The sequence below is a fragment of the Amblyraja radiata genome, chromosome 17 (assembly GCF_010909765.2).
Source record: "Amblyraja radiata isolate CabotCenter1 chromosome 17, sAmbRad1.1.pri, whole genome shotgun sequence".
NCBI lineage: Eukaryota > Metazoa > Chordata > Chondrichthyes > Rajiformes > Rajidae > Amblyraja > Amblyraja radiata.
The window spans coordinates 10,899,710-10,917,899 of NC_045972.1; the positions used below are offsets into that span (position 1 = coordinate 10,899,710).

General features: G+C 41.4%; 1 protein-coding gene across 3 annotated transcripts in view; it reads right to left on the minus strand.

The window, feature by feature from the left end:
- Nucleotides 1–18,190, minus strand: part of pmfbp1 (polyamine modulated factor 1 binding protein 1) — a 578,164-nt gene that overhangs the window by 552,149 nt on the left and 7,825 nt on the right. For all 3 annotated transcript variants that reach the window (XM_033035745.1, XM_033035744.1, XM_033035743.1), the window contains exon 2: nt 10,324–10,475. In XM_033035745.1, coding sequence (XP_032891636.1) covers nt 10,324–10,475 — 152 coding nt within the window. The remainder of the gene's footprint in view (nt 1–10,323; nt 10,476–18,190) is intronic.

The following is an 18,190-nucleotide window of genomic DNA, read 5'->3' on the forward strand; positions in this document are numbered from 1 at the left end:
TCCATCTGCAGAACCTGTGTGGATCGAGTCTTTTAGCTTGTGACATAGATGTCTCCAGAGAAAGAGGGTGGAAAGAAATGAAACCCCCCAAAAAAACCAAACCTAAACTGTGAATACAGGCATCAAGTGTAACTATGTACTAAGCTTCTACCTGTTCCTTGTGTCGCAGAGAATAGGTCCGGCCTCATTGCCAATCATAGCACCATTCATTTAGATATTGACACGCTACCTGTCCTTTATAGATAAGTTCCTGCATAAACACTTGTGACCACAAGTCCATCGGGCAGTGGTCAAGCACTGAATATCATGCAGGCCCTGCAGGCGAGAGACACAATTAAACCGCTGGAAAGGTTCATAAATAAACTGTCAAAATCATTTGGCAAAATGCCTTGTTGTCAGAACTCACAATTCGGCTGGATGCAACAGATCTTTCCTGCACAGTTGGAGTTCCACTCCCAATGCAAGCTGCCCTCTAGATGGCTGCAATGTGGATGAGGCAATCAATCGCTTAGTGCAACATGGCAGCATTTAAAAAAATGGAAGTGTCAGCACAATGAGGCAGTCATGCTTGATGCCGGTCTTCACGTACATAGCCTCAGGTCATAAGTTCATAAGTCATAGGACCAGAAGTATGCCATTTTGCCCATTGTGTCTACTTTGCCATTCAATCATGGGTGATCTATCGTTCCCCCTCAACCCCATTCTCCTGCCTTCTCCCCATATCCCTAACACCCTTACCAATCATGTATCTGTCAATTTCTGCCTTAAAAATACCCAATGACTTGGCTTCCCTGGCCATCTGTGGCAATGAATTCCACAGATTTAATGCCGACTGACTACATAAATTCCTCCTAATTTTCTTTCTAAATATACGTCCTTTTATTCTGAGGTTATACCCTCAGATTTTAGACTCTCCCACTACTTTGATAGCACCGAAGTAGAGATGATTAAAAGATTCAAGTTTTTAGTAGTAAATATCACTAGCATCGGCCTGGACTGTCTATAATAAAGCAATGGCAAGAATGCATTCCAATGCCACTACGTCCTTAAGGCCTGTCCCACTTGGGCGTCATTTGCGCGTCACAGGCGGCGCGCGAGGATTTTGAGAATCCCAAAATCCTGGGGCACCGCGCACTACCTACGTCACCATGTCTACGTCATCATGTCTCACCGTGCGCCATGCGGGCGTCGTACATCATGACACGTAAATGATGTCGCGTAAATGACACGCAAGTGGGACAAGTCCTTTAGAAAGCTTAGCATGTTTTGCGTCTCCCCAGCAACTCTTACCAACTTCTACAGATGCATTGTAGAAAACATTCTATTGGGCTGCATCACAGCTCGGTTTGGGAACAGCTCCATCCAAGACCGCAAGTAATTGCAGAGAATTGTGGTCGCACCTCAGACCATCACACAAACCATACTCCCTCCACTGATTCCATCTATACTTCACGCTGCCTCGGCAAGGCCACCAGCATAAGCAAGGATGAATCGCTTACTGGCCACTCACTTTTCTCCCCTCTCCCATCAGGCAAGAAGAACAGAAGTGTGAAAACGGATACCTAGAGATTCTGGGACAGTTTCTTCCCAGCTGTTATCAGGCAACTGAACCATCCTATCAAAAACCAGAGTGTGGTCCTGAGCTACTATCTACCTCATTGGAGCCTCAGACTATCTTTGATTGGACTTTACTGGACTTTATCTTGTCCTAAACGTTATTACCTTTATCACTGTGGACAGCTCTATTGTAATCATGTATAGTCTTTCCACTGACTGGTTAGCACGCAACAAAAAGGTTTTCACTGTAACTTGGTACACGTGACAATAAATTAAACTAAACTAGTGGAAACATCCTCTTCACATTCATTCTATTCAGGCCTTGCACTATTTGGTAGGTCTCAATGAGTTCCCCATTCATCCTTCTGAACTTCAACAAGTACGGGCCATCAAGAGCGGAACTCGCTATCAAAACATGGAGGGGACGGGGGACACCATTTTTTGGCGGCCGCGCGCGCATGCGCACACTCACACACACGCGCGAGGCTTCGGAGGCTCAATCCAGCTCTAAAAGCGGAGATTTTAAAATCGGGATTACAAAAACTTGGGGGGATGTCCCCCACCTCTCAAAACATGGGGGGGACGTGTCCCCTCTGGCCCCCACGGGTTTTTCGCCCCTGCGGGCCATTACCAACGTTTTACTGCCCTGAGGACCATTTCCTGACCCAGAATATTAACCAGTTACACGTTCCACAGAAGCTGTTTGACTGGCTGATTTCCAGCATTCTGCTTTTGTTCTGCAGCATTGCCTGAAAGATGGATTAAAAGCTCTACTGAGGTCAAGAAAAGTGATGGTTTATGGGATTGCAGCATTTTTCGTGTAGCTGTCGAACAGTCAAGATCATGTCCACTGTGCCTCTAGCTGGGCACAGTGGACATAGGGCAACTATGAAGATCTCTCCTGGTCCCTGAACACTGATGCAAGCATAAAGAAAGCACATCAGCGCCTTTACTTCCTGAGAAGATTACGGAGAGTCGGTATGTCGAGGAGGACTCTCTCTAACTTCTACAGGTGCACAGTAGAGAGCATGCTGACCGGTTGCATCGTGGCTTGGTTCGGCAAATTGAGCGTCCACGAGCGGAAAAGACTGCAAAAAGATATAAGCACTGCCCAGTCCATCATTGGCTCTGACCTCCCTACCATCGAGGGGATCTATCGCAGTCGCTGCCGCAAAAAGGCTGCCAACATAATCAAGGACGCACACCATCCTGGCCACACACTCATCTCTCCGCTGCCATCAGGTAGAAGGTACAGGAGCCTGAAATCTGCAACATCCAGGTTCAGGAACAGCGTCTTCCCCACAGCCATCAGACTATTAAACACAACTTCAAACAAACTCTGAACTATAACAGCCTATTGCGCTTTATCTGTTTATTTATGTGTATATATATGACAATAAGCTCTCTTGACTTGACTTGACTTAGGATATTGAACAATATACTAAGCTCAGTTTTGGATATTCAGCAGCTGTTTATGCAAGCAAACGCATCAAACCAATTTTCAAAAGTTTCAATTAGATTTTATTTGGTGTTTAAAGATCCTACTGTACATCAATGAACACAAAACATACCGATGTGCATTTTCAGAAGACTATAATATTGACATGACAGCCCATCACAGGAAGCCACAAATACACCAACATTAAAAAAGGTTAATAATTTAAATCATTTCAGCCATTAATCAGATAACCAGTTTCTAAAATGGTTTCATTCTGTTCAGTAACAGTGCCTGATAAAGAAGCAGTTATCAACTTTAGCAGAAATCCAATAATAATATTGGGCTATTGATGAAATGGCAAAATCTGAATTACTGACTCCACGATGGATTGCTTGAAATAAAATCATATAGAAAGCACATCCAAGTACCCATAACATTACCAAACCTGTTACTATTTGTTTAAATGCAGTTAAATCATGGAGATTGAATAGTAAGTGAGAGTGATCTCAATAAATGAAGGAGAGAACAAAAAATATTTGATTAAAAAATAATTGCAACACTCTATTATGATCAACTACCACCGTACTCATTGCAACTTTTGTACCCGGCTATTAAACAGCACCAAGCTCATTTTAAAACTTCTAATGGTACATGAGCAGCCCTGAAGTCTATAATTTGACTTACATAACATAAACACACTACTTCATTTTGTGATGTCCGAGCTCTGAAATGGTTTGGTGACAATTTTTAAAAATATCTCTAATAAAGCTACTTACAAATATTTAGCGATCTTTGTGGTGTAGATCTCCCCGTTACAAACACTGATTGCAGATGGGCCACAAATCAAAAGGTCCGAGAGTCCGGCTGCCACAATGTCATCACATTGACAGAGCGGCATCCAAATCCATTTAAGAATTCATAGTCATAAGGCAGAAAGAAAAATAAAATCCAACTCTTACCTGTGATCACCCTGTTTTAGGAAAGATGTTATTAAGCTGGAAAGGGTGCAGAGAAGATTTACGAGGATGTTGCCAGGATTCGTGGGTCTGAGCTATAGGGACAGGTTGAGCAGGCTAGGGCTTTAATCCTCAGAGCATAGAAGGATAAGGGGTGATCTCGTAGAGGTGTATAAGATCATGAGGGGAATAGACACAGAGTCTTTTACCCAGAGTAATGGGTACCAGAGGACATAGGTTTAAGGTGAGGGGAGAAAGATTTAATAGGAACCCGAGGGACAACTTTGTTTCTTTAAAGGCACAAAGGGTGATAGGTAGATGGAATGAGCTGCCTGGGGAGGTAGTTTAGTCAGATACCATCACAATGTTTAAAAAACATTAGGACAGGTACATGGATAGGATAGATTTAGAAGGACATGGACCAAAAACATGCAGGCAAGGCTAGTGTAGATGGGGCATGTTGGTCAGCATGCGCAAGTTGGGCCAAATGACCGGTTTCCTCGCAGTATTACGCTATGCTGTCAATGTAAAATGTTCAGAGACATTATAGGGAGAGCTAAATAACAACTGGAATTGATCATTATTAAATTATCTTTTACAAAAAAATTAAGCCACAAATGTTTTTATAAGATGAAATTACAAAGATCCATGAAAATACACAAAATTAGTTTTTATAATTTGTTGAATCACTAAAACTCACTTAGATCTCATGCAGCCAAGCACAACATTTTCAGTTGTACTATTAGTATTATCACAAATCTAGGCTATTATATTTTCTAATATTTGTCTGAGGAATTAACAAACCACATACATAAAGTTATTTAAATGCTTTCTAAGTGGTGATTATGGCAACGTCTACCTTTAAAATTTCATTTACATTTTATGCAACAAAGCATAAAATTTTAGAGGTATTTTGCTGTGAAAATAGTTTGTAAGTATTAAAAGCGTTGTCAACCGATCACCTTTAATTACAGTGAACATGGGTGTAAACCATCACAGTGTGAGGACCACGGCTGAATCACTAACAATAGGCACAACTACATAATTCTCTCATCATAATGAACATTCTTTAGATATCCCAAAGTTACAGTCAATTTCACAATACAGTGACAGTTAACAATAGTTGCAAGGTATTCCAACCACTATATCAGGTCAATTTGTCAAAATTTTCTACAATGAACTAGTGGAAGAAGGTTTGAGATATTTGGCTTGGTTTTCAATCGGTTTTGAATTCTGCAATGTTGGTGAATATATGCATTATTTTATTGCCATCCAAAATTCACAGTCAAGGTCAGAGACACGTGTCAACACTAAAAGGATATTATTTTAAAGTTGCATAGCAACGCAATAAATGTATTTACTTTTTATATCCATCACTTCCCATTCTTTCTTTTGCCTGTTGACATTCATAAGGCCTGAGAAGCATAGAAATGCAAGTTGACACAAACTGAAATCTTGTTAAAATTGAAACTGAATTAAGATCCCTTCTTTCTGCACCTCTGGTAAAATTGGAGATGGCACCGTTACACACAGTATGGGATTTAGTTTCTAAATCTCCATCCACCAACACTAATCCAACCGTCCTTGTAAATTATCCCAGCATCCATCACATAATTCAACACACACCAATCAGCAAATCAAAGTGCATGTCTAATATGCTAAATATTTCCACCATTGTTTGCTTGTTTCCACCATCTCTGTTTTTTGGGCTTTTTTGATATAATCTAAGGTAATATTTCAAAAAGCAAATAGATTCACTACATTGGTTCCTGCCATAGAAGAGATCGAGCAGGCTAGGCCTGAACTCTCCAGAGTAAAGATACATGAGCAGTAATATCACTGTTTCAGACTTGCAATAACAAAGTTATTTTTCCTACTGAAAATGTTATATGTATATAACATGCATATATATGTTATATATATAATATAGTATCACATATATGTTATATATAATATATATATAATATAGTATCATATGTATGTTATATATATAATATAGTATCATAAATGTTAATAGCTTGTCAATTTTAATGGCCACCCAGAGTGAAACCAGTAGCTGTGTTATTCGGAGACAATAGCTTTTATAAAAACAGATTTTTATTCCCATCAATGTCATTTTACTACCAAGACAGCATTTTATTTGCTTGCCAATTTCAAAAGCACCTTTTAAGTGGATCTCTAGTTCCTAGTCAAAGTTTTGTAATAACCTGTTCGACCAGCAAATGGTGTTCCCTAATTCATTCATTGGATTATATCCAATTATAAACACACGTTACAGATGAGGTACCTGAACTATGGAATTCAAAACCTATCAAAAAAGCCTCAGTAGATATGGCAAATTCAAACTGAAACAGAAAATGCTAGACATTCTGATCAGATCAGGCAGCACTTGGGGGGGGATAGAAACAGGTTAATGGTTCAGATCAATTTTATCTCATTCTGCCCCATCTCTTACAGACAAATCTACAAACGTGTGCAATCTTTTCTGCGCCATATATAACCACTTCAACGTGTTTTCTTTTGGGAAGTTCATTCTCACAAATCATCACTACAAATAAGTTAACCTATTGTACCTGAACCATAGGTCTACTGTATTTCCTTTGCGTGGCTTCTTCGGAAGTTTGCAGACTGCAATTATCTGCCTTAGTAATGGATGAGGCAATCATTTAATAAGAGTGGTGAATTTTTTTTAATGTTCCTTCTGGGCTGCTTTATTACATTTTAAAAACCCTTGTTCATTCATTCATCTCTCATTCGTTTAATGTCTTCAAAGATTTAGACTACATTCCTCCAATTCACATTTTTAAACGTGACCTCGAAACAAAAATAATTTTCCTGGCTATTGTATGCCCTCTTACATTTCCCCGTTCTGCTTATGATGTCTCAGAAGTGTTTTCCCGAGGCTTAACGTATTCTTTTCTCCCAATCTCTGTAACCTCTTCGCATAAATCAGCTGGTCTTGATTTTTGCTGCTAATTCCATCACACGATCAACGTATATCAACACAATTTCCTGCATGTCAATGTTTCAAAAGAAACCTTGTTACCTTCAATTCTCGACTGGAACAATTTCTACACATCCTTGAGAAGTTTTACCCAGCAACTCTAATTGCCTTTTGCCAACATTTATGCCTCACTATCCTCTTCAACGGATGCATTTTCTTTCATAAGAATTCTCACAAGAAATTGGAGTGGACTGGAACTGCACACAATACTCCAAATGCAGACTAACCAAAGTCCAATAAAGCTGCATCATAACTTCCTGTCTCTGATACTCAAAGCATACCATATGCCTTCTTCACCACTCTATCTCCTTGTATTGCCACTTTCAGGGAGTTATGGACTTGGACCCTAAGACCCCTCTGTACCCATTCCTTCTATCCAGAGATAAACCATTCTTTTTCTCCAGAATTGCTGCCTGTCCCGCTGAGTTACTCCAGCATTTTGTATCTATCTTCTGCAATTCCTTCCTATACATTTTGTCTGTCCCTCTGTACATTAATTCTGTTGAGGGTCATGCCCTTACATTTGACCTCACAAAATGCAACACCTCACTTTGCTCCATTTGCTCAGATAAACTCCATCTGCCAGTTCTCCGCCCATTTCCGTAGCCGATCTATATCTCATTGTATACCTTGACTGTCTTCCTCACAGTCCGTGACCCCAGCAATCTTGGTGTCATCTGCAAACTTACTAACCAAACTGTACATGTTTACGCAAAGAAATATAACACACACACACACACACACAATTCTGACATTACATGCAGAGATAAACAAGCTGTACATGATGAATCTGGATTAAAATAGGTAAAAAGCATTTCCATGTTAAAAAAAAAACCGAATGCATTTGATAGTATTGATTAAAATGTCATTTTTATTATGGTACAATTAGATTCAATAGTTTGCACTAACCGATCAATAACCTTTATTTTCCAATACCAAAAATTATACTTCTTAAGACAAATTCTGATCAGAAACAAATCAGCATTGATTTGCTTTTGCCACGGGACATCAAAAAATAATTTTGTCATCCAATATATTATAGTTTAGATCTTCACATTAAGAACCATTATTACAAACAGCAAGAGAATAAATTATGCAAGGGATCTTAAATTCTTATTGAGTATGTAGTGTAGTACAGAAAGTTACAACTAACTGATTTGCTAAATTAAGTTCATTAACCCCTTAGCTCCTAGGTCCCTTGATTAATGGCAAAACAAAATATCTACCTGATGTAGTTGAGTGGCTAACAAGCTTAAATAACTCCATCCACTTTCTAGTCAGCAGAGCACAACACAAAACCAACAAAATTCCTCGATCTACTCCGCATCTGCGCCCAGGATGAGGTGTTTCATACCAGGTCATCGGAGATGTCCTAATTCGTTAGGGAATAGGGTTCCCCTCTTCCATTATAGAAGCTCCCACTGGGGTCTCCTCGATATCCCGCAGCTCTGTTCTTGCTACCCCTACCCCCATTCGGAACAAGGACAGTCATCCTGGTCCTCACCTTCCACCCCGTCAGCCGTCGCATACAGCACATAATCCGACATTTTCGCCACCTCCAACGGGATCCCACTACTGGCCACATCTTCCCATTTCCACCCCTTTCTGCTTTGCGCAGAGACCGTTCCCTCCGCAACTCCAAGGTCAACTCTTTCCTCCTCACCCAAACCACCCCCTCCCCAGGTATTTTCCCCTGCAACCGCAGGAGATGCCACACCTGTTCCTATACCTCCGTCCTCGACTTCATCCAAGGACCTCAACAGTCTTTTCAGGTGAGGCTTGCACCTGCACCTCCACTTGCACCTCCTCCAACCTCATCTATTGTATCCGCTGTCCCAGGTGTGGATTCTTGTATATCGGCAAGACCAAGTGCAGGCTCGGCGATCAATTTCGATGAACACCTCCGCTCAGTCTGCCTAATCCCAAATGATTTCCCGGTTGCTCAACACTTTAACTACCCCTCCTATTTCCACACTGACCTTTCTGTTTTGGGCCTCCTCAATTGTCAGAGTGAGGACCAGCACCTCATATTTCGCTTGGGTAGCTTACACCCCAGCGGTATGAACATTGACTTCTCTAACTTCAAGTAGCCCTTGCTTTCCCTCTCTCTCCATCCCCACCCCCTTCCTATTTCTCATACCAGTCTTACTGTCTCTGACTACATTGTATCTCTGTACCGCAAACTCCCCTGACATCAGTCTGAAGAAGGGTCTCGACCCGAAACATCACCCATTCCTTCTCTCCAGAAATGCCGCATGTCCCGCTGAGTTACTCCAGCAATTTGTATCATCTTCGATTTAAACCAGCATCTGCAGTTCTTTCCTACACAAAACCAACACGGATTGGAAATTGAAAGGTTGGTTTCTGCATGCTACTAAATGGGATAGATGCCGACAGAATTATGAATAGTGATGCATCACAAAATTTGTCCAACCATCTTTGTAAAACTATTACACCTTCATAAGACAACTTAGTCATCAAACAAATCATAAAAGGTGGAAACACGGAAATACAGATGCTAGTTTACACAAAAGGACACAAACTGCTGGAATGATGCAGTGGGTCTGGAGAACATCGGTAGATGAAAGAGAGTAGAGGCAGGACCACAACATTGCAGGTAATAGATGAACACAGGCAAGGGGAGTTTTGATAGGCAGATAGTCAGGGAAAAAGACAGAAATTAGAACATAAACTGCGAGACAAACATATCAAAGAGTTGTGAATTGTGAAGCCAGGGAGAGGAATATAGGAGGGGGAGGAGAAGAGAAATAGGTTTGGGTCCAGGTGGAGCAGAGGGGGTGGGGGGGTGGAGGAAAAAGGGGGTGCTTGGTGTTAGATCTAACCTTAAATTCAATGTTTATACCACTAGGTTGAAAATTACACTAGCAGAATATGTTTTGTTTGTGGTCTCACTCTGGCAATGGAGGATGCCTACGACACATAAGTCAGTATGGGAATGGGAGTTAAAATAGTTTACACCCAGGAGATCGAGTAGGCCTTGGTGGTTCAAATGCAAATGTTTGGCGAAACCCTCAAACCTTCCCCCCCTCCCCCCCCCTTACAATCACTCTGAAGGGTCCCAACTAGAAACATCATTCATCCATGTTCTCCAGAAATACTACTTGACCTGCTGAGTTACTCCAGAATTTTGGTGTAATTTAATCATAAATGGTGTGGTAATCCCAAAACAATTTGTTAAATTTGAACTCTGTTGAGATTCTGATTATTATCCACAAATAATATTTCTTGTACTCACTTTTGTGGTTTGATTTTTACTTATTTAAATACACAGCTAAATAGAAAAATAGGCGACCTTGCAACTGACTAAATAGAATAAACATTTAACATGATTAAGAACTGAAACAAACCCCAAGAGTTTCTTCTCTTCCATCAGTTAAGGCTTCTAACCGGTATAGTCGTTCCTGATATAGTGCTCGGAATTCACCCAGAAGTTCACTCATCTCAGGACGAGATACAGTTCCAAGGGCAAGATTAATACTAAATCTCTCAGCATGGCTCCCTGTGAAATAGACATAATTTTATTTTTTAAAGACACAAATTTCTTTCCACTACTGTTATCAAAAACTACCATGCATTCAAAAAATAGAAAGAATAAACAATTAAAAAAAAAATTAAAACCCATAGAAAACAAACATTTATGTCGTGGGAATCAATGGTACGAAAGGTGGCCATCTGCATGGATTAATACCCTCAATCCCAAGAAATCACCCAAGAATTGCTCTGCCCATTAGTATTATGCAATGCCCACGATGGAGAGCAAAATATGAAAGCAGAAGCAGTGCAAAAATAAATAATAACATTATCCCAAACTTTTGAACTGACCGGAATGACTAAAATAGCTTCATCCATTCCTATTCATTTCTCAAATCCAGTCCAGTTTTGCTAATACATATTAAGAGTTTGAATATTTGTTCAAGAAATGTATTTTCATGAGATCTCCATAAATCCACCTCTTTCTGAACAGAGAGGAAGTGACATTCACAGATCTTATTTCTAGACATTTGATTGTTTACTGCCATCCTTTCTCAATCTATCTGCCATGAAAAGCTTTTGGAGCAATGGAGGGGAAACTACACTAAATTTTCTTTCACTATCTATCCTTTAGCTCTCTTGAGACAATAAAGCGAGTTTGGTATTCTGAAAAACGCAAAGAATATTGGGATTTGTCAAAGAAAAAGCAAATGAAACGCTGGCTGTATAAACTGTGTATAAATTGTTAAGTATTCTCCCATGAAGTAATCTAGTATTCTGTCAACTCTATAGCTGACAAGCACTGCTCTTTTATGAACATTAATTTGATCTTATTTCTATCTCACTTCATAAACCCATCCTCTAGAATTCCACAGAACCTCTCCCAGCAGCGTTGGAGAACATTCTCTCTCTCCCTCTTCCCGAGGGGGTTAACCGACAGCCACTGGGTAAGGCTGATGGTCCCCGGCCCGTCGGGGTATGGGTTCCTCGGGAGTTGGAGCAGAGTTGAGCTGGAGTTAGCGCTGGCTGTAAGCCTGGGGCCGCCACTGCTCCGGGCGGTGTTCCGTCACCCTAGACATCTCCGGCCACCCCCGACAGGGATGGGACACTCGGGAGGGGATGGGGACGGTCGTGAGACTCTGCTCACAAATCTGCCTCCTGTGGTTATGCAGGAGCGAGGTGCGTGGTTTTTAGTCCCAGACAACTTTCCTTCCTCCCTTCAACCCCACCTGTTCCCGTGTCACCTTCCCTGCGTCCTCCAATGACGTATCTTTACCTAGTTAGATTAATTTGATTTAGGGACATAGCACGGAAACAGGGCCTTCGGCCCACCAAGTCCATGCCGATCACCCATTCGCACTTGTTCTACATTATCTAACTCCAGGAGCAATTCAACAGCGCTTGCAGGGTCAGAGACCCGGGTTCGATCCTGACTACGGATGAAATGCAGGTCTGTATACACGCAGCTGCTCAGCTGCCGAGAATGTTTATCTCGAGTGACCTAAAACCTGGGCATGTGCAGTTGAAATACCGAACTCACTTATTGTAGCAGTTCTGCTGCACAGCAGGTTTACATTGCACGGATTGGATACAACAAGTGATGAATCAGGAACACTATCTGCATTATAGGACCAAATTGGTTATGACATGATTTTGCATGGGAACTGGAGAACTACTCAAATAACTTTGGTGATTGTCAGGCAGAGAAAAAAAAAAAAAGGTGCCCTGGTTAAAAAAAGTCCAAGTGGAAAAATACTGTCTATTACAAGTGACCACTGAAAATGACAAGCAAATCGCTTCCACCGTCTCTTGCGCAACTCTCCAATTTACTTAAAGTCACACTTACGTAAGGAATTATTGAAGCCCTTGTGGTCTCCGCGTCAGAGCACCCACGTGGTCTCCAAGTCGAATAGTAAATTTACGCAATGGGGAATGTGTGATGGGGAAAAATATTTTCCACTGACAAGGCAGTGAAACTAAGAAACCCCCATCACTCAGGCCAAGTTGCTGTATATGTTTAAAGAGAAAGTGGATTGATGCCTAAATTATGTTTTGAAATAAAGACAGTGGAAATATGATACTAAGATAAACTATTAGCAATGATTGCATTGAATGGCAGAACATGCACGAAGGGCCAAATGACCCATAACCAAAAGAATCATTAGCGCTGTATTACAATCGCCATTTGGCACACCCATTTGGAGCATTAGTCTTTTCAAAGTAGAGCTTTTGGCATATGGAATGAGATTCAATTTATTGAATAATATGTTTGAGAGATAATTCTATTTTCTAAACTCTACAATGTGTAAAACAAAAATTGTCATTTTGCATTTGATGCAGTCAAAACCTGATAGCAAGATGAAGCATTTAGGTTTAATCCAACATTTTAACTACAAAATATTTAGTTTATATAAACTCACTAAAATTATTGAGAAACATTTGCAAAAAATCCTAGTAAGATAATTTTTTTTTTAAATGACTGGCACTGATTCAAAGCACCTTTTAGGGATCCAATGCAAATGATGAGTGGAATAAATTTTCTTTACGATACAGTTTCAAACTTATTGTGCTGGTTTCATTTAGATCAAATACAAAAATAGTAATCACATCGTACTTTCCCCTCCTCATTCTGCAGGGGCCATCCCCTTGGCCATATACTGGTTCACTCATCAATTATCAGGAACACACCTCGCCCTTTCTACAATGTTTTCCCAAACCTGCCTTTTATCTCACCTTTCCCATCATTCAAGATCCCAAAGACTCTGTTGGAGGGAATTTAGTGTTCAACCTGTACCCTGAACCTGGGTTTCATGCAGGGCCCAACTGTCCTAACAATTGCTCCATTTAGCTAACAAATGGGTACAATGAAGGACACATCTATGTACCGTTATATGTGGATTTTACACCTGATAAATCTATTCATCACATCTCCTAACATCCTTAAGTTCCCTTCACTATGTTGGCATCTTTTCTCATCATTCTTTCCTAGTACGTGAGCTCTTGAGTTATACATATTACAAATTATTAATCTTTCATATAATTTTCAGAATTTCCTTCAGATTCTTCACATGTGTAACACCAATTTACTTGTGCTTCTTTCAAATGAGTACATTATTTTCATTCCTCCCAATAGTGTCTCCTCTGTAGGAGGAAGACCTAAAGCAAATGTACAGAAAATTATTCATCGATGACCAACGCCATCAACACCTCTAAATTTATCATCAAACTCAGGAAACTTAGGACAATCTCTGCTTGTCCCCAAGTAATTGGATCCCCAACTTCATTGGTGGCTGAGCACATTCAGTTCTGATTGGTAACAACATTTTTTTCTCGATGACCATCAACTCAGTAGCACGTGAAGGCAGTGTGCACAAATTTCTGCGTCCATGAATGTGTAGCCAGATGTAGATTGGCTATTTCATACTAGCCAATTATAGTGCTTGTTAGTAGTAGCTCCGCCTAGTAGGTGCTTTATAGTATCAAGAGCTCGCTTACGCGAGCTAGTAGCAGTAGCAGCTCGGAGCTGTAACGTATGCAAATCCTATGCTGTAAGTGGTTTAATCAACATGAGTTGTATCTTAATGTGTGTTTGTGTCACATCATTACATGGTGTCAGAAGTGAATCTTGCCCATTCCGTTCAAGTTTATCGGGTTTTATTTTCTTTTGATTATTTTGTGTCCTTATTATCTCCATTATGGCAAATTCGTGTTGCCGACCAAGCCCTTTGATCTTTGATTCAGACTTTGCTGAACAATGGCGTCTTTTCGAACGTGACTACACTCATTATGCTCACATTGTTCATTGTAACGACCCCCCCCTGAAGTGTGTGCATCTGTTTTGCTTAACCTTGCGGGATCTGAGGCAATGAATCGCGCCGACAACTTCACTTTTGTGCCTGCTGTTTTGGATGACAACGGTCAGGTCCGTGTACCTGCAGAAACAATTGATGACCCCGTGGTTTTGCTCAGAAAGTTCAGAGAGCTGTGTGATATGCCTTCAAACCATATCATTGAAAGAACCAAGTTCTATGCTCGTTTACAACAGGTCGATGAACCTATTGAACGATTTAGTAGCATTCTGAAGCACATGGCTGCACGCTGTCGATTTCGTAATTTGCGCGATGAGCTCACCCGCGATAAACTGGTAGGTGGAATGCTTGATAGCAAGCTGAGAGCTGAGCTTCTTCGAAACACTGAATTAACCCTTGACCAAGCAGAACATGCCTGCCGTATCTCCGAGATAACGTCTCCCCACACCGATTCTGTGGTTTTCAGTCCCTGCCCGGAGCACAGCATTAATCTGACAGACTTCTCCTCTCACAACCCCCATCCCAGGTCTGCCGTTCGCTGTCAAAATTGTAACTATTTCTATGCTATGGGTCGACAGTTCTGTGTTGCCTACGGGATAGCTTGCAACTTCTGTAAGAAATTAAACCACTTTGCTCGCTGTTGCCGTTCCTGTGGGATTCCAACTGCCTCAAGAAAGAGCCTGCACCTGCTTCAACATGAGCTCACTGATAATGACTTCCAAGAGCCTGAGTTATCAACCTCCGCTTCTCTCTCAGATACGAGTTCTGCCATCCACTCCCTCCTCCCTTCGTCTAAGGAGCTACTTGACCCTGACGTAACCATGTTTGTGAATAACAGGCCTCTTCTCGCCAAGGTGGACACTGGCGCAAAAGTTAACGTCATCTCATTAAGGGAGTTCAAAAAAATTCATAATGCTGAATGCATAGATAAGGCCTCCGCAACGCTTCGGGCTTCCGGGGGAGAGGTCCTGCACCCACTTGGAAAAGCTGATTTAAAGTGCACTGTAGATGAACAGACCCGCACCTTGCAGTTTTATATTGTTAAAGCAAATTCAGAGACTTTGCTCGGTATCAATGCATGCCACGATCTAGGCCTGGTTTACTTTGGACGCGCTGTCCACAAACTCTGCCTCACTGATGAGCCCACTCAGCAACTACTCTCTCAATACACGATCATACCTGGTCGAAGTGGACGGAGCCATCTACAGACGCAACCGTCATCACATCCTTCCAGTGAAGGAACCGCGTCCAGCGACTCCATATCCTGATGCCCCGCGTCTCGTGCTCCCTCCCACAGTCGGTCCCGCGCCCCCACCACCAACCATCGTTCCTACCGCGGTTTCCCAGCGTCGTTTGGCGCCTGTCGGGTCGCCAATCGTTTCGCCACTCCCCTCCCTGGGATCGTCTCCACTGAAAGGAGGTGAGGCAGTCTCGTACTGCACACGGGACGGACGGGTTTGCAGGCCACCCGTTAGATATGGCGATTTTGTGTAACTTTGCAAATGTATTCTTAACATTATGCTTATATTGCTTAGCCACCAATGTTTCTTTATATCTACATCTCTTTACAAGAGATGTAGATTAGCTATTTTATACTAGCCAATTATAGTGCTTGTTAGTGGTAGCTCCGCCTAGTATGTGCTTCATTGTATCAAGAGCTCGCTTACGCTAGCTAGTAGCAGTAGCAGCTCGGCGCTGTAATGTATGCAGATCCTATGCTGTAAGTGATTTAATAAACATGTGTTGTAACTTAATGTGTGTTCGTGTCACATCATTACACCAGGCACAGCTCTAATGCCATCTTTAGGAGGGAGATTGAAAATCTAATTGAAAGTTGCCAGAAAACAATCTTGCTCTCAACATTAGCAAGGTCAAGGAGTTGATTGCTGACTTCGGGGAAAGCCAAGGATCAATGAACCCATCTTCATCGATGGGACTGACGGTGGAGAGAGTCAACAACTTCAAGTTCCTATGAAGATCTGTCCTGGACCCAGCACATTGATGCAATTCCAAAGAAAGCTCATCACCACCACTACTTCCTTGGAAGATTGAGGACTCTCTTGAACTTTTATAGGTGTACAGTAGAAATAATGCTGACATGAAGAAAGAGAGAAGAGTCAAAAGAGAATTTGTCGAGGGTGAGGACATGTTCTATCACATGGAGGAGGGAGAAACTGATTGGGTCTCTGCTTAAGGTAGAAACAGAGGGCCCCGAGACCTTCCTGGTGGCGGATGGAAGTGTAAAGGGACTGGACATCCATGGAAAAGATGAGACAACGGGGGCCTAGAAATTAAAAATTATTGAAGGGCAGGTGAGAGGTCTCAAATGTAGATTAGAAGGGACTGGGCAAGGGGGGGGTATGATGGCATCAAGGTATTTGGAGACAAGTTCTGTGGGGCAGGAGCAGGCAGAACTTACTAGAATGAAACTGATCAAGATCTCTGTTCAAGGAAGACACATAGGAACACACAACCCATTCATTTCATTTAAGAGGAATAGCCACAACAGATTGTTTAATTAAGTAATCATTAATTAAGAATTGTGATCTAAATCAAATTTAAATGCTAGTATATTTAGGTCTTTGACTTTGTATATGAATCATGATTTTTCAATCATATTTTTGAATATTCATGAATAGATTGTCTTGTAGCAATGGAGGCCATTGTTTAGCAGGCTTTAAAATCTTTTCCTCATTATTTTATGTGTAAAACCAATTCGCGCCTCCGTGTATGGTATATTATAATCACCCAAGAACCTCCAAGGCGTCAAGATCAACCTGCCTTAACATAAACTGTCATTGGTGACTTACTTCTAATTGCAAATTCTGGCCCAGTACGATCAATAATTTTACATTATGCTACTCCCATACATGTCTGCTCTTTGCTTTTCACTTGCATTGGCCTTCTACCCTAAAGCAGGAGAAGACTTTAATGGTGGCTGAGTGTTTGATCCTCTGGTGCTGCAGGACATTTACTGACTTTTATTCTTTCCTCTCCTCTGCATCGTAAAATGTTTCTATTATTTTTCCCATCTTTGTTGAAAGATTAGATTATCAACTTAGATGTCATTTAACTATTTCTGGCAATTTGTTTTTATTTCAGAAAGACAAGTGCCTATTATGATAAAATGCTTACCTCAAAAGCACATAACTCCTAACGTAAATGGTAAAAATAAGAGAGATCATTACTTTTTCTTAGTTATTTGGAATAAACTCTTTATGAAACAATTTGTTGCACACACAATATAGGACCTAACATTGTGTATTCATCGCTGAATGAAAACTGCAGATGCTCGATATCCTAAGCAAACGCTCACGCTTCGGAGTCAACGGTCGATGCGATCTATCCGCGGTAGACGGTCGATGAGAGTGTGGAGGACCACCGTGAGGGGGAAGGGGAAGAACAATGGAGGACCCGGCTTGGGGGACCACCGGGAGAGGGGGGGGGTTCAGGACAAAGGACAATGGGTACCCGGTGTGGGGGAACCACTGGGGGGGTGGGGGGGACAAAAGGAGGAGCCGGTGTACTTTGTATATTTGTCAGCGACGTACGTGGCTGCTATTTGCATACATTGTGTATGCAAGCAAAGAATATCTCTGTGCCTAGACACATGTGACAATAAAGTATTCCTATTCTTAATCACCCTCTAACTGCTCCAATAACTGCAATCCGGATGTCTGCCTTTCACAGATATTCCCTTTGTGCTATCCATCATCTCCCCAGCCTTCTCTGCAACCTAAAATTGACTTGATTTCTCCGTTTCCCAATTCTTTGATCTGAAACCTTAACTCTGAGGTTAAACGGCATCTGAGAAAAGAGAAAAAAAAGTCATGGCATCATAAAGCATAGAAACAAGCCTTTCAGCCACAATGATCACGCTAGCCATCAAGAGCCAAGAGCGTTTTACCACCAGGACCATAACAATGGAATTCTT